This window comes from Pygoscelis adeliae, unplaced genomic scaffold (assembly GCF_000699105.1).
Source record: "Pygoscelis adeliae isolate BGI_AS28 unplaced genomic scaffold, ASM69910v1 Scaffold17, whole genome shotgun sequence".
Lineage (NCBI taxonomy): Eukaryota > Metazoa > Chordata > Aves > Sphenisciformes > Spheniscidae > Pygoscelis > Pygoscelis adeliae.
In genome coordinates, this window is record NW_008825234.1 from 1,589,881 (window position 1) to 1,615,670 (window position 25,790).

Sequence of the window (25,790 nt, forward strand, 5' to 3'; positions counted from 1 at the left end):
CATATTTCCTTCCCAGAGTTGAACTTTTTGATTTTTAATAATTTTTATTACCAATTCAACATAATTTTCAACATAGTTAGTATGTTTATTATTTCTAAGCTATAACAATTAAACATATCTCTTTAAATATATATAGTATAGGACCAGAGAAATACAAGGGATTTTCTAAATCAGATTACTGATTAATATTCTCCCTTCCATGATATGCCAACTCACACATCAAAGGTGGGACACGGCACCTATGTCTGGACAACACTTTCCTCTTAGAGTGTCTTATTTCCCTATATGAATTAGAAAGGGAGCTTATGTGACTAATTAATAAAGCTTCAGTAAACTTTAAATAACTAGTTTAGATAAAGTGATTCCTATCTGCCATGTTTACCAGCCTTCTTTTTTCATTTGTATATCTCTTTTCTATTGAATCTATTATTTCAGAAACCTCGTGCTATAAGATCCAAGTCAAGAAAAATAAGATGATGGCAATATTATGCCCTAAATCTGAATAATATTTTTTCTTGGAGGATTGTTATCTTTTTTTTTCTTTTTTTCTCATTAGTACTTTGAAAAATCTTACAAAATGTTTTTTCAATCTAAAAAGTGTCCCCAGCAACAGTGCTCTCATTCTTTCTTTTTTCACGTGAGAATTTAATTTAACATAAGCCAAAACATTTGGTAGGTAATAGAATCTAAAAATTTACTATATAGACACCTAGTGAGGTTATCAAAAACATTTAATGAAGCAGTTAAGTATCTGAAGTGGCACTGAGGTGGGATTTTATCACATGCAGTTGAGGATAGCAAATTAGGAAGAGTCTGCCTGGAAGCAAACTTCTGCTGAAGGCTTCAGGCAGAAAGTTCCCAAGGCACTTACACTTGTCCCACTGGATATCGTATTATTTTTGGTTTGGGCTAGATAACTTCTGTATCTCCAGATGAAGACTTTTAGGGTACTGAGAAACAGGCATTCTACAGATAAGTCCTCTAACAAATTCAATCTTCAAAGAATGTGCAAACCTAATTAATTTGCATAACACTGCATCCTGTTAAATCGCTCTCAAAGCAGTGACCACTTTTAGCTTTAAAGGGCTGATACTACCAACCGATAGCAGTTGACCAGAAAATAAATATTTGGATTCCACCAAACCCTACAGCTTGAACTCCCTGCACTGCAGGAGGATGCCCTTCCCAGCAAACTATGCACTATTATGAGGAAGAGCTGGTAATGCTCTTGTTGAAGCTGGACCTTTGAATTGATAGGAATGAAAGAATCAAATTCAGAAAAAGAGATTGACTCCAGCCTAGCGATTTGTCTACTCAATTGCAAGAATAAACACCTTCAGTTGAAGACGATTCTCCAGTCATATTTAAATGACTGCTTAAAGTCCTGCCAAATTACAGGAACGAGCAGCAAACCCAGTGGACAGCGATAACTGTGAGGTGGTAAAGTCAAACTTCCTTGTGGGAAATTATTTTTGCTCTCCAAGCCACACTGGTCAGGAATCTGTTCTACTCCACAAAAGTCCGGCGTAATGCCTGCACACTGTCCTGGAATATGGGAGGTATTGAGTCAAACCTTCCTGGCCTGTGAAAGGTATACAACTTTGCTGAGTATTCTAATCACTCAGCTATAGAAAAGAAAATGGGAAGAGCGACAAGTCAAAGTTCAAGAAGGACATGGAATTTTTTGAGCTTTTATTTCACAGAGATGGCTAATTGCAGTCTACAAGACAGAGCTAGGACATACTGGTTTTGGTGCTTACAACCAGCTGGATTAAAATTCTCTGTGCTAGCATCCTGTCTGCTACGAATCCCAATCTAGAAGACTAACTTACCCGAATCTGCTTTCCAGGAGCATGCTGGCAACTGAGCCAGAGCCTTGAATACTATTCCAGAATTAGGCACGCTGCTTGGAACCATTGCACTGCCAAGCACCATAGCATCTAAGGCCACTTACAGAATGACTGCCCTCACCCCTATCTTCTCAGTTGGAGTTAGGCACTAATCCAGAGTCAGTGCTTTGGAAAATCTGTGTTCCCATCCATGTTTTACATACTTAAATATTTTTGTAAAAGTGGGCGCAAACTACTATGTTTTTATCTATTTAAACTATAATTAAAAGTAACACATACCTTTTAAAATACAATAAACTCATCTCTACATTTCTGCTGTATTTCAGACTTTCCCACGAGCTTCTGCTTCAATAAATCAGATTATTATAAGCAGGACATGCTTTTATGTGTGCAGAGTCAAAACACACCATCTTTACTTCATTTATTTGTACCAAATAGAAGTTTGTTGACTTTTTAGATTAGGTATGTATACAATAGTATTTCAGTTCAGTGAAAACTATTAATTTACCTGAACAGGTACAAGCTTGACTGATAGGGATGAGTGAAATGTACAGCATTCCATCCCTTTTTTCCTTCTGGAGTTTCAAATATTTGTGTACTGCATTATGGAACAGTAAGAAACGTTACAAAAGTGCTTAGAAGCATGCTGGATCTCAAAAGGTAAAGGTAGAAGATGTGATATTTTCTTCACAGAGCTTTAAAAGCCAACTCGATCCTTTTGTACTTCAGAACCTTTTAAACACATGAATAGCCACAAACATACCGCAGATCTACTCATGTGTATAGCACTATTTAACTAAATGAGGCCTAAAAAAAAATTAGTGTCTTTAAAAAACATCATTGCAAAAAGGGGTTAGGAGTAACAAATAACATGAGAATAGAATGAGGTGCCAGAAGTAAATGATTGAGCTCAAAAGTATTTTTTTTTTAAATTCAAATATTGAAATATGTATTTTTAAACAAAATAAAGCAGACTAGCTTTGATGTAGTCAATACAGCCACAGTAACTTAAGTCAAAGTGAGGATCTTTTCTTTAATTGGATCTTACACATAGCCAATGTGAAGCACCTCCCCACCCCAATTCACTGAGACTCCAAACTGGTGTAACTGAACCCTGTGATGAACAGTGGCAAACTTCCTGGCTAATCTGCCCTCTGGCTGGTGAGATCATTTCACCCATCACCAAAGTCTCTGCTGTTGGGACATGACGACTGAAAGGAAACTTTCAGTTTTGCAATAATTAACCCATTTAACCAATAAGTTTATTTAATTGATTGAATCCCATAGCTGTTCAGTGAAGAAAAATGAGGCACAGTAATGTATTTTTAGGTGTTTTATGAATACACAGGAAAAATCTCAGCCCTGGAGAGCTCATTTAAAGCAAGATGTAAAAAATAAATGTTACAAATCATGAGACTAAAAACTTGTATGGCAGCACAGGTTAGCAAAGTACATGCCCTGCAGTTTTAGATTATTCAAAAGTATTTATGTAAATAAATCAATATAACATCTGAATGCCCCATGACTTACGATGTCATGGATGGGGTTCATCTCTCATCTACCCCTAGGCTAAGACCGAAGTCTATACATGTCACGTTAAGCTTCCTTTATAAGTCAATGCAGAGAAACTGTAACCTCCTGTAAGGCAATTTATCTCATCTTTCTTAGACACTTTGCCTCTCTCTCCACTGACAATAAAGGGAGTTAATGGTGATTAACTTATATTTCCACCACTAAGGAATCTGATAAAAATGAGAGAAATCCAAGCCTTTTTCCCTCTTTTTTTTTTTTTTATATTGTATGTCCATCCCCAACAAAGATAGTACTTAGCAGATTTTAAAACCATGCACCACAGTATCTTCATAAAGAGAAAACCAAAACCCTGCTTCTTTCCTTTCCACAGCTGCTGTATCACTTAACATGATTAATTCTCCTCCCTATCGCTTAGCTATCTTTTCAAGACTACCTGCATGATCCAATGTCAGACAAATGCTGTAGTTGCACTCTAATCTTAGGATGGCAAATACCCAATTTAACTATGCGTTCAAAAGCCGGAAGCCACAATTGATTATGTCTTGTTGCCAGGCCCTTGAATACAGGGACTGAGCAAAGAAACTAGGATAGTGCAAAGAGCACAGGTTTAATGACTCATATTGATTCATTAGATGAAATGCATATAATCAAGTTTTGCTAAGTGACTATTGATTCTGCACACTTCGATGTTGATTTAGACATAACCCAGACACGTAAAAATGGGAACATGCAAAGACAGTGACCACTTCTGCACTAACTCAAAGAACACTGACTTCTACACTAACTCAAAATCCTGAACTCCACATTTATTTCAGAAATCTAAGCTGGAAGAAAAACACTGGGAAAGAAAACCCTCTATTTTTCTACATACAGACAAAAATGAGGTTGGCTACACAGAGCTAAATCAAAGCCGTATCTGGAGCTGGCAAGATGTCCAGATTTGTGTGTATCCTGTGTTTTCAGCCTCAGTGGTAATGACAACTCTGTTTACAGGTAAAGGGCAGGGCAGTTTCCAATTTTTTTTTTTCATGATAACATGATATCATGAAATGGGAAAAGTTCATAATCAATCATTCAGCAATTTGAAAGGGTTAGAATATGCTACAAGAGCACATCTATCAGTCACAAAAGATAGTATTGCATAGTCACAATGTTTGAGTTTTCGACATAATATGAAATCTTCCTATTCCAATATTTTAAATGTAATTGCTTTTAAGCAATTCAGCATGCTAAGTTCAAGCATTCAGAAAGCAAGGGAAATAAACTGCTGGAAATCAAAGGCTATTCATGTAGTTATACTGTCAATCATTTAACAACACGGCTAGATACGTATTAGTAGAATCAACACCTTCAGACACAGACTCGATAGATCATATTTAACAACAACACAGCAGGTCAAACTATCATTCTAGCATGTACGTAAGTATTGAGTAATAAAGTACGCTGTCATTTCATCGTATCTCTAATGCAGGACTACTATAATGAGACTATCAGCTACTGATTCCTATCACGAATACTCTTTCCATCATCTCTACATAGATACACAACAGCACTGGCTCCCAACTTAATTTTAACTAAGAAAGATAAATAGCACAGAATTGAGAAATACAATACACCAATTTTCCTGTAACTATAGCAATAAGTATCTTACTTGATCCAAAAAGCTAATGACTACAGAATATAACCAATGGAAAGGAATAACACTGTGGAGCAGCCTTCTAACACAAGACTGTCATCAGTAAACATCTGAAATTACAGAAAAAAATGTCAAAAATGAAGTGATACAAGCTGCAACCACTTCAGTGCTTATGTACTGGATTCTCACCTCCAGCATAAGCTACAGGATACTGTTCTTCGTCTTGCACGGTTGGTTAGGAGTCATTCAAGTGTGAAATATTCTAAATTCTGGTTGTTAGAGGATTGAGATGTTTAAATCTTCCTATTTTGAAAAAAGCAAAAAGATTGTGCCTTTCCATAACACAGACAAAACATGATTATTCTAAAACAGAATAGAAATGACAGCATTCTCACTACTTTATTGCATTATGGAGCTGCAGCTAGAATTGGTCCCTTGGTAAAAATGTTAACCATTATTAATATGCATTTAGCAAACATTATTATGAAGGAACTGGAAGTTTATCCTCCATATTAATTTTTAAGGGTGCTTTCTTTCTTAGTGGGCTCTGCACCAAAAAGGTTGCCATAGAAATCTGTTTAACATAAAGAGGATTTCTAAAATACCTTTATCATTATACCTCCTTGAGCCTGATTTCTAGGACAAAATTTTGATACTAGCTATTGTGCCTGCCAGTTCACTACTACATACAAAGTTATAAGCACAAACTTATAACCAAGACTTTATGTTCTTTGCTCTAGATGGACACAGCTATACTAGTATTACATAATTTTCAACATTCATTAGAGTCCCCAATAGCAGTTCCTACCAGAGATGCATTAGAGCAATCTGGGGTTCTAGACCTACACAATTCTCCTGCCCTAACTTTTGCTCAGTATGGCAGTCATGGGGCACATCCTTCAAGAGACAAAAATACAATGGCATACGTTTTTCCACCCTGTGCAAGTACAAGGCAGGTATTGTGGATCATTATTCTGCCCTCTGAGAAAACGCTGCTGCACATCCCCTGCTCCATGCTAGGACTTATACCCTGAAAGGTGTATATTTGCTTGTGCTAATAATCTGCCGAACTAGTCTCCTTCTGCAGCACATGGAAGTTGCTTTGTTGTAATATCAGGGGCTCTTGCAGGTAGTATTTCCACTAAGATACAAGCTCACCTATCGCAAAGAAATTGGTTCAAGCTGTTGGCAGACTCAAAGGACAAAACTCTATCTCTTATGTTCAGTTCATTTTTTTCACCTTTGTTTTTCACGATTAGAAGAATTAGAAATACTCTAGTCTAAAAATGGAAGCTTACCTACTGGCTTAATTGCATGACTCCAAAAGCCCGATGTCTAGGTATGTGCCTAAGTGGCTTTGCCTTAATCTGGCCTTTTTTGATATATCTGATGAAGGGAAGGACACCTGTTCAGGCAAAAAAAAAAAAAATCTAACTGAATTCCATCACATTCTAGTCCAGAATAGTGAGGCTCCAACTTGACTCATATCACGATTAAAAAAAAAAAAATACTACGGTATATAATGTTACTTTTTATAGCTGACAGTGAGTTCTATTATACTGTAGAAGAGTCTCTGAAGGAAAATGAAAATAGCCTCCCAAGGGAGTGGAAGCCCCACACAGTATGATTTAAATGTGGCAGCTGGGCTGTGGGTGGAAATGGCGGTTTCCATTGAAAATCTGCTGCCAATATACCTCCTATGACTAGATTTCACAGGGAAATGTGGCAGTTATCCCTCTCTGAAGTTCAGCTGCTCAGTTTTAAAGATGCACAGACAGGAAAGGTAGCAAGGGTCAATGACTGAATAGAGGAAGTTCCAGAATGATGTACTGTCCAAGGACCAAAGGGTAAAATTGGGAAATGGTTGGAAGTACCAGTGTGTAACAGGAAGATAGCAAGAAGAGGAACAGATTCTTTAGTTTTATAAGATGAAAGGCAACTTTTTAGAAAGTGTATGCCACTTCAAAGACTACTTTTAATTTTTTGAATAGTTTGAGGCATTCGATGCTTAACGCTTATGTCTCATTGAAAGTCGGTTAGCAATGCGTTAGTCACTATTAAAAATGGTCCCTATATATTTGGGGCACAGATCTATAATGGGAATAGTTGTGGCAACATTAAATATCATCACACTTAACTTTAAAGTACTTAAGTTTAGATGACTAAGTTCCTTAGTAAATATAAGTAAGGGAGTCACTATGGCAAGCATGTTGACTCTGGTATATCTATGCTAAGCAATATGAAGTACCATGAAAAGAATGTTTCCAAAATCACTTCTTTCTTGTTGACATCTGCATCTACTTGCAACTCTGGCTTAGGCATCATCTTGAAAACATGACTCATAATCCAAAAAGACACTTTCTGATGCAGGTACAAAAATCATGCCTGTAGTATGGATGGCTACTTTATTGCTCTCTGTTTTGATACAGGCAGTGTGGTACTGTTGTCTGCTTTTTTTTTTTTAATAACTCAGGTTGAAACAATCGTCCAAAAAATGGAAGACCCTTTTTTTTTTCTTTTTTTTTTGGAACCCAATCAACCTGTTATGACTCCAAATCTGGTTCCTCTAGAGGAGTCCTTTAATTATCAAACTAGCTTTTCTCTCTCCTTCCCTGTTCTCTGTAGAAAACCTCACGCTCCTTTCTGTCCACAGGCCTGGCTTCAACAGCCGGGACAGAAGGCAGCCTCATCCCAGTCCATCTTCGCCTGTCATCATTTTGGTATGGCTCTGGCTTGGGAATTAACAATGTGCTTGGGCCCACTCAGGCTGATGGAGAAACCGAAGCAGCATGTTGCTTCCTGAGGTAGCATTCTCATTGCTGGTCCAGGATGCACCACCATCACAAAACTTTTCAGTGAAAGGGCATGTGACTGCTATGCTGCCTATAGAAATCAGCGCTGTCCCTGCACGTCAGTGTGAGACGAGAATGCCTGCTGTGCCTACTGGATCAGAGGATGCTGGTATAAGTACACACAGTCTGCAAATCTCAAATGTTCTGGCATGTAGAAAGCACTGAGCAGCACAGCTTAGCTAAGATGGCAGCACCTCTGGGCATACATAAATAGGTTTTCTATTACAAGTTTGATCAACTACAGACTCGGGACTTTTGTGGATCCTTCTCTTGGAGTTCCATACCTAAGCTCTATTTAAGTTGTGTTCTAGCTTGTGCTTATATTCTGGTTTATGTGACTAAATGCTTCTTGTGAAAATCACGGATGCAGAAATTTGATGGTGGAAATCTTTTTTCTCTCATTCTCTAATTAATGGGTTAATGTACTAAACAGAAGATGGGCCAGGTATCAGAAGACATTTTAGTGTCCATAATACCTGGAAGGTCTTGAAGGTAGGGATGATAAGCTGCACAGGTATGATGTCACTTCAAATTGTCTGATATCATGCAAAGTTATATTGTAATGTAGCCAGTAGGTAAATCTTTCCTGACTCTTCACCAGGTGATTCTAAATTTCCTCATGGCTTAAAAAATAGAGAGTTTGGTATTATCTCTTTTTTTCAGACCAACCAAGAAATTTTCATCTTCCTGGGGAGGTTTTTTTTCTTTACAGACTTCTAGAGCAACATAATTACAAACTGCCCTGGTGTAAGAGGAATGAAATTCTATTCCTGCTTACACAAGAGATCAGTTTAATCCATAGTCTAAAAAGTAAAAAAAAAAAAAATTGCTACTAGCAAATCTAAACTAACCATGATAGCTCTGTTGTGGTTCTACCCGAGCTGTCCACTAGACTGTGATTTCTAAATCTGACTGACTGCTATAATTTTCAATGAACAATCAAAATTACAGTAGATAGAAAAAGCTAAATATTTTCTCTGTTTTATAGTTTTGCTTAAATGCTGACATTTTAAATAAGCGGTTCCAGTTTTAGTCAATGTCATTTTAACTGTTCAGACCTTCCTCCTACATCCTTTTAATAACATAACTGGAAGCAGCAAGCTTGACTGCTAAGATAAGAAGTTAACACAGTAGTCAGAATTTATTTGCATTCTTTCTAAAATGTATTTGTTTTATAACTCTGACTCAGTTTCTGAGTCCGTCTTTCCCTGTGACCTCTTTAGGTCTCACAAGCTAAGCAAAGCCAGGCCATGTCAGTTCTGAGTATGTCAGTATTTCCAAGGAACACCTAGGTGCTGCAGAGGCAGTACTATGACTCAGAAAGTAGTACACTTTCCTTGCCAGTAGCACTGAAACAAATTCTTAGCTCGCCATTGTGGAACGGACAGAAGACCGTAAAGCTGGTAATACCTTATGTCACATGGAATTAAAAAGAAGAGCTAAGTGTCTGTGTTTTAAGAACTATAAATGTTAACTCCAAAGCCCTGCTCAAAATAAAGTCATACAATTACATTCTGTCAGAAATTATTCCTACATTTTCAGACAGATAAACAATCTTTTATTTTTTTTCACTTTCCATCCCAAACTCCTGTGCACTGTAAATGTGCGCTGGTGAAAAGTTGCTATGACCAGTCTTGTGAGTCAATGTGCATCATAAGCAATATGACCTTTGGTGTCATTTGAAATCAAATACTTAACATCACAAAATGCAATGAGGCTACTGTGTTAACAGTTGTGAAATGTTTTAAAATTAATAGTTGAAAAAGCTTTATGAGCATAAAATACAGTTACGGTAGTAAATTGGCTGCAGAGCAGCCATCCATCTAGTTGGGACTGCATCTTCTACTTTCTTTCACAAAGTATGGGATATCCAGAGAATCCTCTGAGAAATAGGTTTCAGAACCAGTTTTTTTGTTTGGTGGCTAGGGACATGCAAACACCTATAAAACTCATGTCAGAGAATATTCATCATATATGTCATGATATATAACATATTCTCCCGTTTGACATGACTGTTTGCTTGTCCCCTTCTCCTGAAGTAGTCCTTATGGTTACTAAGAACCAACAAACCATTAATCCTCATTGACCATCCTAGAAGAAACCATGCCCAAGCAAGATCTACATTAAACAGTCTATCAGTAATTCTAGCACATTATTCTTATAGTCCCTGCAAATACTCAATAACAAGAAATCATTTGCTAATCTTTGTATAAATGAACATATAATATAAGAAGGATGGTCTAAAGCAAAAGGCACTGGAGCAGAATTCAGAGGCATGACTCAACTTCTGGCTGTGACACATATTCCTTGTGTGGTAGCAGAGAGTCACGAACTGCTAGTTTGCCAAGGGAGCGAATGCATTACAGCTCTCAGTTTCTATGCATAGCTGCACAGTGAAATTCTAACATCCAAGTGAGGTATGCCTGTTCCTCTTCTAATACCTAGGGACATGTAGGCTGTTAACACACAGCAGAATTTAGACTCTGTAATCCAGACTGGAGGAAGGTATTTTCTATAGTGGGGGATTACCGTTCCTGGTATTAATCACATTAAGCCTTTTTTCTTCTGACTGAAACAGAGATTAACTCAGTCTTTTGACTAGGAGATGGTCAGAGGAGGAATCACGATCCTAGCCTTAGCCATTATCTAATCTAGAACATACAGAAACGTGTGAGAAATTTGTCTTCAATATCCTCTTTTGCCAGGGGTAACTGAAGCTTCATTTTACACCTCTCAGAAGACTGCTTGCTCATGAGGTTTTACAGTAATCTGGGTTGAGAGTGCCCACTTCTCTAATAATTCAGGCAAAAGAAAACATTTACATGTCCTTCGCTACCGGTGAAGGATTCATTCCATTCCTTTCTAAAACGAGTGTCTGCCTTCTATATGAAGTGCTAATGCTGGGAGTGGAAATAGGGTTCTTCTCTCTCCAAGTGACTGCTCAAAGTTACAAAATTATATCCTTCCCTATTCCTTTTGGATATATTATTGTCCATAAAATAAGAACAGATCAAGAAAAGAGAATACAAGCAATCTGACATCTTTACTTCTTTATAATCAATGCAAGTTCCCAGAAGATGGGAGAAACGTGTCCTAACTCCTATTGACAAAGAATAAAATAGTGGGTGAGTGTCATGTTTGTATAGATCACAAATTGGAGGACTTTAAAAACACTTGCTACACTGAAAGAAGCGTATAAGAGATTAGAGATGTACTAACTGTGCTACGTACTTAGTATGACATAGGTATCAAGGTGCCCGAATAAATGTTTTCTGGCAGAACACTAGAAATTTGGACAAGCTTAATGTTAAAAGTACAGTTCTACTTTGACTTCAGAGTTAGACACAAAATAAGGAAGGGATAATGAGGGTCCCCCCTTTGGACTGGGTGACTTAAAGCAGAAGTCGAACGCATGCCAGTTTTTAGCTCTAGCCTTTATTCTGAACACCTAGTCCCCATTCACAAAGTATAGGTAAGATTTTCTCCTGGAGACCTTATGAGGGTGAAAAACAGTAGCAGGTGCATATCATTGATGAATTTCTTTCCCAACTATCAGTTGGACAGAAAGCATTCATCCACTACTTGTTTCACCCAATTTAGTGGCCTGGTCATGACTTTAAATAAAAAAATTGATGGCAGAGAAATCTGTCCCAGCCCCAGGGAACTGAACTTAAAAAAGCTGTTTTAAATGGCTGTTGTTGGCATTTAAAGCCAATCATATCCTGTCCTGTCTCATTTGGCTTTATAGTATTACAAATTTTATCATAAATCATAGATTTAAGACACAGGCCTAACTTCAATCACAGGAATATTTTCCCTTAGGCATTATACCCCTTCTCCACTCTTCCACACATACTTACAGTGTGGCGCTGCTGGTTCTTGCAAATAACGAAAGGACATTAGGTTCTGCAATCCCTTTTCATATAATCAGTAAGCTTCAAGATTTTCTTGGGAAGGTGATTCAGGTGAGTAGCCAGGAAACTAACTTGGTAGGTCCACTCATCTAGTTGAAGTTATCACCGTTTACAGTGTCCTAAGCTGTATAGTGCCGAGGATGTCTTCAGGAGCTATCTATCCCCTAGGCATTTGATTCTGTACTGTAGATATATTTATTTAGATTTATTATTGTCATCAAAGATCGCTCAGGAGTACCTCTCCTTTCCCTGTCCTGAGCTGACACCACTAGAAGCAGTACTTCATATCAACCACTAATAAGAAGTGATGTCTTCGAAAGAGCTGTCTCAACTTATTGAAAAACTTCAATGTAAGTCTTTCAAGACACATCATAGCGTATTTTTAGGGGAACACCCCCCCCCCAAACTATTCTTTTTTCTCTTTTTTCCTACAACCTTGTTTTTGTTTTCTCACTTCTTTACTTTTTTGTGTCTCATTTCTCTCCTATTTCTACATATAAATCTATGTGGATTTTTCTGCTAGCGTGGTCTAGTGATTTAGAACATGCAGATGGTAGATGGATCTTGGTTTCTGGTTTCTTCATATTTGAGTTGGTTTCTTGTTTTCTTCATATTCTTTTGCTAGCCCAGGTAATATTTAGGGTGCCTGATCTCATAAAAAGATAACTAAAACTTTATTTATTTTTTACTTATGTGGTTTCCCCTGCCCCTCTTTTTGATGATTCTAGCAGAGTTCAGATCATTTTCACTGAGGTGGAGAGTAAGGTGCAAGGCAACGCTATTCTCTGATAGCATGGGTGCCACCTATGGATAAAACTTTTTCAAAGTCATCTGTGTTATTTGTGTTGGCGTGGGCACTGGAGCAAGGAATAAGATGGGGTTCCCTGTCTATTCAGTTGCCAGTATTCACCAGTAAATCCTCCTGTCTCCAAAGCCCTGACTTGGGATGCTCCAATCCACAGGCCATTTTTCAACTGCGCACACAGTAGCCGTGCTGCTGCTCAGAAGAACTGTTGGTAGGAGGATGCAGGCAGCTCTGTGGTACCCTAAATCCAGTGCACAATGTTGCTCATGGCTTTTCTGGTTTAGTGTAAGGCTAATAGCCATGACTGCATTATCACTAAAATACACATTAATAAACAGGTGTCTTAAATACTCCCATATTTCTAAACCTCAAAATCACTATTTTTACAGAAATGTTGTAGAAATAATTCACAAAGTATGAAATAGGGAAACTAGAGCTGACTCTAAATGTAAAATTGTCTTATCATTACAAATCAGTTAGTTTTGCTCTATTTTCCAGAAAAAGGTTTTGATCCAAAAAGCACTGAAATGTAAGATTAGACTTCCTCTGATCTCAACAGTCATTTAACAGATCTTTATTTAAATACCAAATAGATATCAGAGACAGAGTTTTGGGCCCCACGCTCGTAATAAACCCCATATACGCTTCTATCTTTCTGTTCACAAGTGGGGAAACAGAGGCACAGGGAGATGAAATGTCTTGCCCATCTGTGCGAATCAGCTCTGTAGATCTTCTTTTCCATTATGAAAAGCACAAATTATTCAACCTCAAATGACTTATTTCTCTCCTAAGAGAACACAATGTTCTCAGCAAAGCTACCAGGCCAACCAAGTAAGTTTCCCATAGGCAAAGGAAAAATGTGTATAGCTACTTCCAGGATCTTGTTGGGAAATTATCTCCCCACTATTACTGGATGGCCTATTCTTTCTTTCTTTTTTTTTTTTATTTTCTTTCCCATACTTTCTGCACGGTCTTAATTTATTTTGTGGCTGATGGAAACATCTCCAGACAGATCCTTCCACAGAAAACGCTGTGCCTGTAAGTGGACTGCTGCATGAGAAATATGCCCAGGACCTGCCATTTGAAAGAAAATGAGCATATCATTTCAGCAACATACAAGCCTGGGGACCCACTGCAGAAAGCGCATCCCAAATCTGCTGTTTGCTGTTGCTGCAGAGTTGGGTCAGCACTCTCCATGCTCCTGCCTCTGATTTTATTTCCCCCCCCACACACACACCCTTTAGTAGGCTAGTACTCCTGGCACATGCAGATCCTGCAACTTGCTGCCACTGAAATAGCTATTCCCCATCCAGATGGTGGTAGGAAGAATTGAACTGTGGTTGCTTTGTGTAGTCACCTCTAGACAATGGCCACTAGCATGCAGAGCCACATGCCAGTTGCTGGTGTATATTTGGTTGATGTTTCAGACCCAACTTTGCACCTTTCTAATCATTAATCAACAATCAGACAAAGGATATATTGCTGAATCCAGACAGCAGCCAATACAGACCTCTAATACATTATGGATTCTCTGTCAGCACATTTATTTATTGTTTGCAGTGTTCTGTTTGAAAATCCCTATGCTTTCACTTATTTTATTTATTTATTTACTTACTTATTTCTCTTTAGCTGGATTTAAGAAAGCAGTGAAGCTTCATTTATTAGCATATTTTACAAACCCTTAATGGTGGATTACTTTATATAAAATACATTTATAATACTATTCTTGGTATGCACCACAACTTACCAAAATCTTTAGCAAATATAACATTAAATGAAATAGAATTAAATTGCAGAGGCAGTGTCAGAGTATGGTTTTTCCTCAGGTAAATATCCAGTGAATCATTTTATCATTATTTAACGCTATAATAAAGGTTGACTATCAGCTTAGAGAGTAATGAATATAAATTTGTCTATACTTCCACCATTCAGTGGGATTTTTCACAGTATCATAAAAGCAGCAACAATAAGGACCTCCCTGTTCTGTGGTTAGGCTTCAACGCAAATGCATCAGTGGACCTCGGGTTCTGCACAGCGTGCAACCATGCTCTGCTATCAAATTAATGTTAAAATATGTATGTCCTGGCTTCTGATTTATAATATCGTTGACAAATAGTAAAAAGGACAGGCATGCCATGAAGTTTATGGATGGAGTGATGGCATGCACAATAATGTCTCATAAAGAATAAAGGGGGAAAAGTTATTTATTCTTGTGGATTTAAGAACTAAAATACAGATAGACTGGCTGCGTGCACAGAATTTTTCATAAATATCCCACAGTGCACCCTGTTGTACAGCAGCCATACATTAATTAGAGCATTCAGCAGACACTGCAATGTGTTACACTCACCCAAGTGAATCTTCATTTTTCACATGCAGGGCCTTACTAATTAAAATCAGCTTTGCAATTAAATGTGGAAAATTGTGTTAAACTTTCAAGCGTGGTTTAGAAAAAATGTATTTATTTTTAGGGTATTTTATTTTGATGCAAATGAATTCTCCATCAAAGTGAAACCAGTAAAAGGAGGTATGAGGATTTCTCTTTTTTGTATTATAGATGCTCCTCTCAGTTGCAAGTTGCAATGCTCCACTATCTCTCTGCCAGTACCTGGCCCTGTTCCAATGCTTTTAGTGAGTGCTATCTGTCAAGGCATGAATAATACAGCCCCTAGGCTGTCGGCAGAATCCAAATGAGGCATACATCAGGAAGCAAGCACTCGACTTTAGCTCCAGAACATGCTCCTGTGAAGACAGGCAATTATTCACCCACGGCTGCAGCCATGGCAATCAAACTGGTGGGTGAAAAGGTATATGAAATGAAAAAATTTGAATAAGAAATATGGCACAACAAGCCACAGAAATTCAATAATTTTCTAATAAGAGAGAGACATTTGAGTCTTTTAATTTTGAAGTTTGGGAGCCTGAATTATTTCACTCATTCTGTTCTAAAATACAGACAACTAAACTACAGTATATAATGCAATAGAAGAAGGGTATGTGGGGCTTTTCCTAATCAAAACAGCAATGCTAAACTCTAAGGTATTTATAAATTCAAATAAATCTGTTGTATGAAGTGACAAATCTCATGCTTAAAAATTAAAAGATGGTCAAAACAATTCTATCTGTATAATGTAATAGAAACAGAGGCAGCCTAGTAAAGCAACAAAGAACTGGTTGATATTGAGAAATTTGGTGGAAAATTAAAATGCAATATATTTTATAAGGTTAGGGACAATTCATACATTATGGATCCAAACATTATTTTATGATCCCTCTTCATTTTTGAGACTCGCTTCTTTTTGCAAGACATTGTATCGGTGATTAATGAAGAAAAAAAACCCTTATAAATGCAATATGAACTGAAGAAAAGGCATGCAAAATTCCTAGGTAGATGAAATGTTTAAGTTGGTTTATTTCATCTGAATTCTTATTTTCAGCAATCGAATTGAAATTCATGATATAGCAAGAGCTCTATCAGTATTTCCATTTTAAATCTGAAGGGTTTATCATTTGGCCTTAACAATTCATCCTTCACTGAAATCTGATGCATATTGTTTCAGACTAAGATTGTGTTCTGCTGTAATTTCTATACAATGGCTTTATCTGCTTTCAAATATGCACTAATATATGCATTAAAAGAATCCTAAATTTATATACATAGTGCCACGCTACCAGCTTATGATTCTTTTTAGGGCTCTTATTTGTTAGAGTATGTTTCATTCTGAAGCATGCGGTATTTGGCAAGTGATTAATCCATTACAGAATCTAATTGCTTTTGTTACTTGAGAAAACAATTAAACTACAATGTTAAGAAGCTTTTAAAATAGGCCATTGCATGTAATCAGTATTTTTTTAATGGAATCTAGTTAGGATTTTTATGATGTGTCTACATACCTATTTACATGGCAAACCATAGGCATCTATTTGGTATATGATGTGTTTTTTAAAAAAAAGCTAAATGCATAACAACACAGTAGGGTATAATATTTCTAAAACTGTCATTCACACCTACTCAGTAAATAACACAGGCCAGTTTGCGCTCAGTTACTCCAGAGTAACTATGGGATCTGCACCTGCAGAACTTAGACCAGAAACTGGACTCACTTTTACATTTATATTTGTATACCTAGAATGTGAATCCTGTTGTCTTTAAAGTTGATGAATGAAACTGGTAAAGTTCCTACTAATTGCCATGAAAGAACACTCAAAACTATGTCTTTCTTCAGACACTTAGCCGACAGACGTCCTGAAAACACAGTTCTGGGAGCACTCTCCTGGTATGGTTTGAGTAACTGTTATATACCCGGATGGATTGTTCACAGCTAAAAGTATTCAAGGATCTGGACCAAGCTTATTGTCCAAAATTAATTCACAGGTCCTAACATGCAAGAGTACTGTTCATTATTATGCTGCTATGCACAATGGACCTGAAGAGCTACCAAGGGAATAAAATAAACAGTATCAGGAGCACGGCCCAAGGAGAGGCTCTGGTTTTCACTCGTAAGATTTGAATTCTTTTCTTGTCTCCACCACTATCTGAATGTGTCTATGGCTTATTTTTTGGTTTTGTTTTTGTTTTCAGATCTTTCACAACCTTTGTTTTTCTTTTTTAGGACCTGATACTGCAAAGATACATGCATTTCTTTAACTGCATGATCTGTGAGTAGTTCAGTTGGCCTCAGGTGCCTGGAGACATAAACAACAGGTACTGAAGTCCCATCTGTGTAAACTCTAACATCTAGGCACTGCCTCATGCTGTGCATCACAGACAGTTGCTAGAGGGTCCATGATAGCTTCAGGTTTCTAGGTATTACTAAAATAAAAAAAATTTAAAAAGGAGATAAGTCTGCTCTGAAGAAGGTAGACGCACCGCCTAACTTTGGGCAATTACTCTCAGTGCCCAAACTGGGATGCTAATCTTTCTGAACTTTCTATGCAGTCACTGGAGAGAGGTGCTTTCGCCGAGTTAGTTTTAGAGATCCTAGCATCCTGCCCTGAAGTGTCCTGCAGAGCAGCCTGTCCATCTTAGCTATTAGCATGCCCAACTAACAAGCTAAAATTAAGCACCAAACTTAAGAGCTGAGAGCAAAGTACCAACTCAGTCACGCAAGGCTGCACTTCAAACTAAGATTTGACACAAAGAAAAAATAAAAAAGATGGAAATAATACAACAAACTGTTACCGCTGTTACCCTAACTAGTACCAGTCTTGTGCTTTCATACACCTCAAGCCAAACATCAATGGCATATAAAGCCTGTTTGTTTCCCTAGTTAACCCTAACATTGCAGCTCTTTCATAATTAAAAATACAATTGGGGTACAAAACATATGATAAAACTTTCCTTTAACTTCTACCTCATATTTTATCAGCAGAACAACATTTCATCCCCTGAATCTGTCTGAAAATTTGAAAGGATCTGTTTATTTCAGTTCAAGTTTAACATAGTATCTGAACATGGTTTTCACTGTCACATTGGTATTACAAGGATAAAATTACAATTAACACCCCACCCCACCCCCGAAATTCCAGAGACTTCAAGATGTTATAGAAGAAATAGAATTCTGGAGAGCTCTGACTACATCTAGTGGAAGCAAATACTTTTCATTCCTAATAATGAGCCAGTCTGGTATTGTGAATGGAAAGGTCTTAACCTCATTAAAATGCTCTGTAGGTCTAAACAGAATTGAGTTAGGCATCAGCTGAGGTATGCAATTCCCTCAACACATCAAATTTTTAAGACAGTCTGATTTCCTTGGAAGACATGTTTGAGAGTCTTTCCCACCTAAATAGCAAAATAGAAAAAAAAAAAAAGATAAATTCCTTCAGATTCTTTCAAAAACTTAAATTTACTAGGTGTTGGTTGGACTAGATAAAGAAATTACTGCTCTTGGAGAAAATAGGTATGTACGTTGTAAACCTTAACAGAGAACTTTGTGTTTTTACACTAAATAAGACATGTATTGGTTAAATATATTTTGATTAGTGGATTGGCAATCAGGGTGACAGGAAAACATAAAAACCCCACAAATTCTTTAACCAGTAGGAAAAAAAGGAATTTTTGATGTATTTCCAATTTTTTTTCTTTGTGCATCCGCCCAAAATTTCATTTAATTAACAGCTCTGAGATTCAGTCTGTTCATGTACTGACATACCAGAATCATGTCAAGAAAGCAAAATATGGATTTAACGTCTCAAAACTGCATGTAATCTTTCCAAACCTCACATCTATTCCTTCCCCCTCCCCCAAGAGGGTGCTTTTACACAAACACAGACACCTAGATCAAAGTTAGAGCAATTCAGAAGAAAAGTCAGGGGTTTTTTAAGCTAAAGAGTTTCCTTCTGTATGTTTCAAGACTTTCATTTTTGAAATGTGCATGCAAATCCCATGAAGTGTAGAGTAATGTACCCAGTTACAATCTTGTAACCAGAAAGGACATTATAATCATGTCATTTAACTGTTGACTGCTCGTGAAATTTCTGAGGGAAAAGAAGGATTTGGTGCCATTCATTAATTACTGATGAGACTTGTATTTACAGGAAGAAAATGGACAAAAGAAAACCATGGTTTGAAATGAGAAATCACAAGTGAATTTAAGAATTATTTAAAAAGAATTTAAGAAGAATGATTTTGGTTACTTTTCCTAAATCAGTGTTCCAATCTAACCAAATCCTTTAAATAACCACAAAAACGTTACCACTTCTATGAGTGAAAAAAAGATTAGGAAAAGAAATTTTAATATGATTATTTTTACGTTTTATATTGTTTAAAGGTAATTCAAAAGGATTTTAGTAACAGGCATATCACTTTTCTTGTTCTAATTTTGAAAGTATTTTCTGGACTTGTCCCTAAGCTTCATTCACTGTTAAGAAAAAAGGCACATGAGTGGACTGAGTGGCACTGAGTGGACTGACATGTTACTGTTTGATATCTTTTCCGGTTTCAAATAAATGCCTTAACAACAAACGTATAATTTCAATTTAATTCATAAAAACCATATGCCCTCACTACAAAGCAGTTATCAGATTAGGTGTGAAATGTGTGTTCTTATAAACACCACAAGTGCTTTAAAACCTGAAAAAGTCAAGAATGAAAAAAATCTTAACAGTTTCAGGAGAATTCAACACTAATTTGAACACCCCCCTCTATTCAGAAGAGAGATGGCCAAAACATCAGACATTTTATCTCCTACAGCGGGCTGCTGTATAAAATGCTAAATGAAATGCACAGCACGTGAGAAAAATTCATGTATTCTAGAGCTGTTAAATTTTCAAAATATTGCACAAGAAATTCATGGACAAATGCTTCAGGAGAGGAATGCTGTTTATACAGATGTACAACACTACTGAACATTGACATTGCAGACACAGAAATGTAAAGACTGAGCTCTAAATTAAAGCACATGCAGTATGTGTAACATATGCTACCTTGATATATTATTAACAATAAACAACTAAAAACATTTTCTTAAACGAAACGTCTCCACATACTGTGGTTTAGAAACTGAAGTAAAGGTATTTACAACTATAATGTAACATTTGAACCCTGAAGTCTTATTATCACTGATTTGTCTTAGGCTTTGACCTTTGAATCTAACCTGATCATCGAACTTAAAATGTTCAGAAGCTTGTTTTCATTCAGTTATAAAATACATTAAATAACAGAAGTCACACTGGCACCAATGTGTCAGTAGGGCCAAATTTTAATTTGCAGCACATGAGCAAGAGAACTGTGTGCAAAAATCGAGAGAAGATTGACAATGAGAACAAGTTTCCTCAGCAAAAATGTGAATTAGATTTTGTGTGACATTCAGAAAGAAAAAAAAAAGTGAATCCGAATGGCTTCTAGAATGTCTAATTGCTGATTTTTATCATTGTTTCGTTTATCAAGGTCATGCCAGTTAACTTGTTTACCAAATCTCTTCACTAAATTATGAAAAATTACAGATACTACCTTCTGTGCCTTGCATATTTGCCACTAACATGACCACTGCCATCACAGCCAGGCGTGGGACAGCTGCAAAAGAGAGAGAATTAATTATATAGGTGCTGGTGTGCTGCAGAAAGATTATACTAAAAGCAGGCAGTAGGTATTACAGAGATGGAGGGCAACAAAGACAGAAAGAGAAATCAAATAACGGAAGGGGAAAAAAAAGAGGGGATGCTTTTTATTAGCAAGTCTAGAGGGAATTAATTTCATCAGTGCAGCAGGGCATGAGCAAACCACCAATGAACTTGAAAGTGCATTATACCCATTAAAAGGCATGAATTTTCTAAATTGCTAATGGGGATACATTTTACACTCAGAGCACTAACCTGAACAGCTCTTGTATGGCTGGTTCCACGGGAACTGCAGAGAGATGGAAAATATATAAAAATTTATCATCTATTACAAGTACCCCTCTTCTACAGAAAATTACCAGAAAGGTTGTGTAAAAGCAAGGGTCAGAATGAATTGTGCAAAGAGATTCTGGAGGATGAAGGTCACCCTGAGCGGGGGCCTTGAGTAATTTACTGAAGCAAGAGACGTACCTCGAACACCTTTGGAGCGTGTGCGATGGCGCTTCTCGTCTGCATCCACCTCCATCTGGGAATAGATTAGCAGGCAGTCAATGTTCTTATCCTGCATGCACAGACTATCAATGCACAGACTGATACAGTCTCTCACACAATTTATTGACACTATTTTAATTCCATTTTATCCTGTAAGGGAAAGTCCACCTTACAGGGGATCTTTAGGATCTTTACGTTTATTTAAAAACCGAACATGTGGTAATTTCTGCTTTAATCACTCCATTTGCATGCCCTGCTTTCATAGCAAATTGTGTGCAACTAAGTGCTGATTTGTCTTTTCAAAGGCGTATTTCTGACATAAACCCCTGATTACTCCTGTATATTTTGAAACAAGGATTCAATAGATTTCTATACAATTTAAAACTAAAGTCAAGGGGTCGCACACCGTAGGTCACCTTCTAACCAAATGCTTTGCAGGGGGGAAGAGAGGAAGGAATAATGACTGAAAAGGAGATAAAGAATCATCATTAGAACTTCAAAGATTTTATGTCATTTAATATGACATTATGACCTTTGCCAATGTGTTTCGTTGTTTAGATGTGTTTTTCAAGTTTCAGGAATGGGCTCACTTGCTACATATGGCTAAATCTTTACCTTCATCTTACAAACAGCATGCGAATCCAATGTAGCTTTCTATGCAGTAATAAATATGCAGCAATCTTAAATATTTACCAGACAGGTGCAGGCCTGCAGATTAGACCTGGGAAAGTATCATAAACACTGGTCTATAGTAGTTACCATAGGGCCACATGGTTTCTTTTGATCTTCCATGTACTATTGACACCAGACTTTCAAAGCTAAACTGCATAGGCTAGCTAGAGTTTACGATTTTGTACAACACAAGCAGATTGCACTGAACTATGTTGAGAGACTGTGTCAGGGAAAATATATGCAGTATGTGTGCCTTCAGCTCCTTTGGATGTGGAAGAAAGGGATGGCAAGATGGATCTGCAGTGGTTCATACATAGAGATGATATTGTAAAGGTCAGGAAACACAGAAATCGACCATGAGGCTCTAGTTCCCCCAGAAAAAAAATCCATCACTGGTTTATAGCAATATCCTTGGATTGTTATCTGATAAGAATGTCACATATCTCATGAAAAAACATGGAAACAGGTCCAAGTGACTTGCAGTTAACCCTTTAATCACCTAGCTTTCTTTGGTCGGTACCTTAACACAAATGATGTGGGAAGTAACTAACAAGAAATTAAGGGGTGCTTTTACAGAGCTCCCTCAACTCATTTCATCAGAAGGAAAGAGTCAGCACAATAAAATTCGTGGGTGACAGGGATTTGGTGGAAAGAAAGGGCCACTCTCACAAGGCTCTGTGCTACTGATGTAGTTCTGCTTCTTGGTAGTCATCATCTGGTTCCTGGTAGTGTGATTTATTCCACACTAAAGGGATGATCTTCTAAAATAAACAGGTATCACGAAAGCTAATACAACCCCAGCCTCTATTAGGGGGCTTCAGTGCAGTCTTTGGATGGGGACCTTTGCATCACTTTGAGTGGGTTTCATGTTTAAATTAAGACACCTACATATAGCTGTGTGCATATACATTAGGAGCATAAGCTTCCATCATCTTCAACCAATGGTGCTACCTGAGATACCGTAAGGTATCCCATCAAGCCTTCAATTGCCAGACCAGAAAGGTACAGAAGGGTACAGGTAGGTCCTCTGTTATATCTGCCAACCCTGTGTAGATGTTTCAGGTATCCTCTGGCACCAGAAATGGCACCAGCTGCTTATGCTTAGGCAACCGAACTTATCCCTAGTTAACATAGCCACCGGAGCTTGAGGAACAATTCCTCTGATCAGCTACTAGGTGTTACTTCAGGTTGGACAGAATCAGTTTCTAGGCACCTTTGCCCATACTGTCTAGCTCTCCATTGACTATAGCATGAGATACTTGGCATTATCTGTAGATACCTACTACAGGCACCTAAACTGAGTCTTAAACTTTAACCCATCCACAGTGTCTATCCTACACCTTGGGTTCACACCCTGGCTGGCTTCTCAGCTCCTAAGAATTGATATGCATTTGAAGCTTTTCAAGTTGCCATATCAAAGCACAGAACAGCATCTCTAGAATATAAAAATTACCCACTAGATGATGATATTCTTTTCATTTTACTAATAAGAAAACAATACATTGTGCTATTCTGTAACTCCTGCAATGTGTATGGACTTGACAGGAGACCAGAAGTGGAGTTACTTATCTTCAGCCTAGTACGTTTTTTTAAAAAGTTTGAAAAACATTATCTAGCATCATTTGTCACCACTGAAAAATCTGCTGAAAGATTTATCTGATTATGATCTTAACCTGGAAATGCTGCCCCAGTTGTTATGATAGTCTGTGTAAGTTTAGAAGGGGCAAACTACAAAACAGATTTGCCTGTCTTTCTAAACCAAAGTAAGCATTTCAATTCAAGAATGCTGTGAGTACACTTTTAACTACACTGACAAAGAAGAAATCACTAAGGTGGAAGAGCCCCTATAGGATCCATACAATCCAGATCCAGAAGCAGGTCAAAGAAGTGAAAAAAGATTTGAAAATCTGCAGGCATGCAGTGTAATTTTAAATTTTGTTATGTATCCTACATAGCCTGCTGCTTCTCCAGAAAGGCAGAGATCTACCTGCCTTTGTCTGTGACCTAGATGCCTTGTCATATATGGCAACGTGTGTCTTGGATGCTCTATGACACATCAAATGATGGTAGGTGCCTATGTTTAGCCAATGGAATCTTGCTTTGACTTCATTTATATGCTCACTCACAGATCTTCAAGACTTTGTCTGTCATGTCAAACCTTCAGCCTTCATCCCTCCATGTATTCAATGTTGGATGCTGGGAGCAAGCAAACCAACGTGAGATGCACGTTGGTTTTGTGAAAGGACGGTCACCTGCCAGCCTACCATAGCAGTCCCCAGACACACCCCTGCCATTTCCATGGCCAGAAGAAACTTCTGCTCCCAAGGCCATTAATCTCACACAAACACGGGCTTCCTCACCATTTTCACATGCAGAAAAAGGCAATGTGGACCTTAGTGGCTCACAAGGAGTTCACCTCAGTAGTCCTACTTTATTCATGATCTTTACATTACAGTTCTGCAGAATACTGAGTCACCGTTCCAGAATAGAATGTGTGGACATTGAGGACAGGCTGGCTAGAATTAGTTTTAGCCTGGCATCTAAGAAGAGACACATAAAAGATTACGTATGAAAGCAAAGAGCAACGCATCAGGAGTAGGAAGAGAAAAAATTCTTCATCTGGCTACAAAGAGAAGCTCTAGACATGAAAATGGAGAAGTCTAAGTTCTTAATTCTGAGAAGAAAAAAAAAAAAAAGGTCTTGGTAGAAATTAAACCTGGTAAGTCGTAATTAAAAATAATCAAATTATTGGCTATGCCTTACTTAGGGATGATGGGCAGAGAGAGGTAGAGCTAGCAACTCTGTATCACCATCGTGTGCATTAGTGTTATCAAAGATTTAGAGAAACAAGATCCTGAATAAGTGCTCTAACTAATAAATCACAAGACGGGGTACAAAAGAAGGTCTGTTATATTGGAAGGTATGTTGAAGACAACCAAACAGGACACAAAACAGGTTGAGTAGTTTCTTTAGCATTGGAAAAAAATGGAAAGGAAAAAAATCTGTGTTGCAGTGAAGGATTCTTATGGGGTGGCAGATGAATGCTATAACCACAAGAGTATCCTTGAAGTTTCTAAAAGTTATATCTGATAAACTTCTCATGTAAGAAATTATTTAACCAGCTGAAGGAAATTCTATACTAAATCTCACTTTTCTGGGTAAACATGAAAAAAAGCTCTGTGTGGTCACCTGCATGCAGGCAATTAAGACTTGTTATGTCTTAATGTACAGAGTCTGATCCCAATAACTAATACACACACACACACACACAAACACAAGGTGCTTTAAAAGTGTCAGTCTACGAAAGCTGGAAATAAGCATGAGCCAAACTGAGTAAAAGAAAATCTTTTAACATGAAACAACTATGATTAGGGGCAGTTGAAAAATACTTCATTAAATGTTTAAAAAAAAAAAAAGGTGCATAATCACATCAGAAGGATTCACCAATAAAAAAGAAAAGAAAAAAAAAAGACAAAAGTAATAACCCCTCCTCAACAATCTAAAGCTTAAAAAACCAACTGGTAGCTCATGAGGATTAAAAAATAATTCATATGCATGTATACACATGTACAGCAGTTTACTAGTAAACACAAACTATCGATAAGGAGAACTAAAAATATCAGTGAAAACCAAATGTTGAATAGGAAACATGGTAATAATAAGAAACTACTTAAATATATTTGGAAGATTTTTTTTTATTATTTGGAGATAATTAATAGCTAGCATTAATAACCATCAATAAATTTTTTAAAAAAGTAAAAAAGCAGCCATTTCTTATTTTAAAATCAAAGTCCCAGACAACATTTACCCCCCAAAATTAGATAGCCTGATAGTTCTCCAAGACATTGCTGTTGATATGTAACAATCCTGGAACACTTGGGAAATGCTGGAGAACTGAAAAAAAAAAAATCTGAAAAAATTGTACTTCTGTTTAAATTAAACTTTACTAAGTGCGGAGAGGATGGTGTGGCTCACTAA

The 25,790-nt window shown here is 37.3% G+C and overlaps 1 protein-coding gene across 2 annotated transcripts in view; it reads right to left on the bottom strand.

Moving 5' to 3' along the window:
- Positions 1–25,790, bottom strand: part of MYT1L (myelin transcription factor 1-like) — a 309,228-nt gene that overhangs the window by 111,732 nt on the left and 171,706 nt on the right. For both annotated transcript variants that reach the window (XM_009329297.1, XM_009329298.1), the window contains 3 exons: positions 21,120–21,174; positions 20,904–20,937; positions 20,542–20,604 (listed from right to left, as the gene is read on the bottom strand). In XM_009329297.1, the coding sequence (XP_009327572.1) occupies positions 20,542–20,604; positions 20,904–20,937; positions 21,120–21,174 (152 nt within the window). Of the gene's footprint in view, positions 1–20,541; positions 20,605–20,903; positions 20,938–21,119; positions 21,175–25,790 lie in introns of those variants that run through there.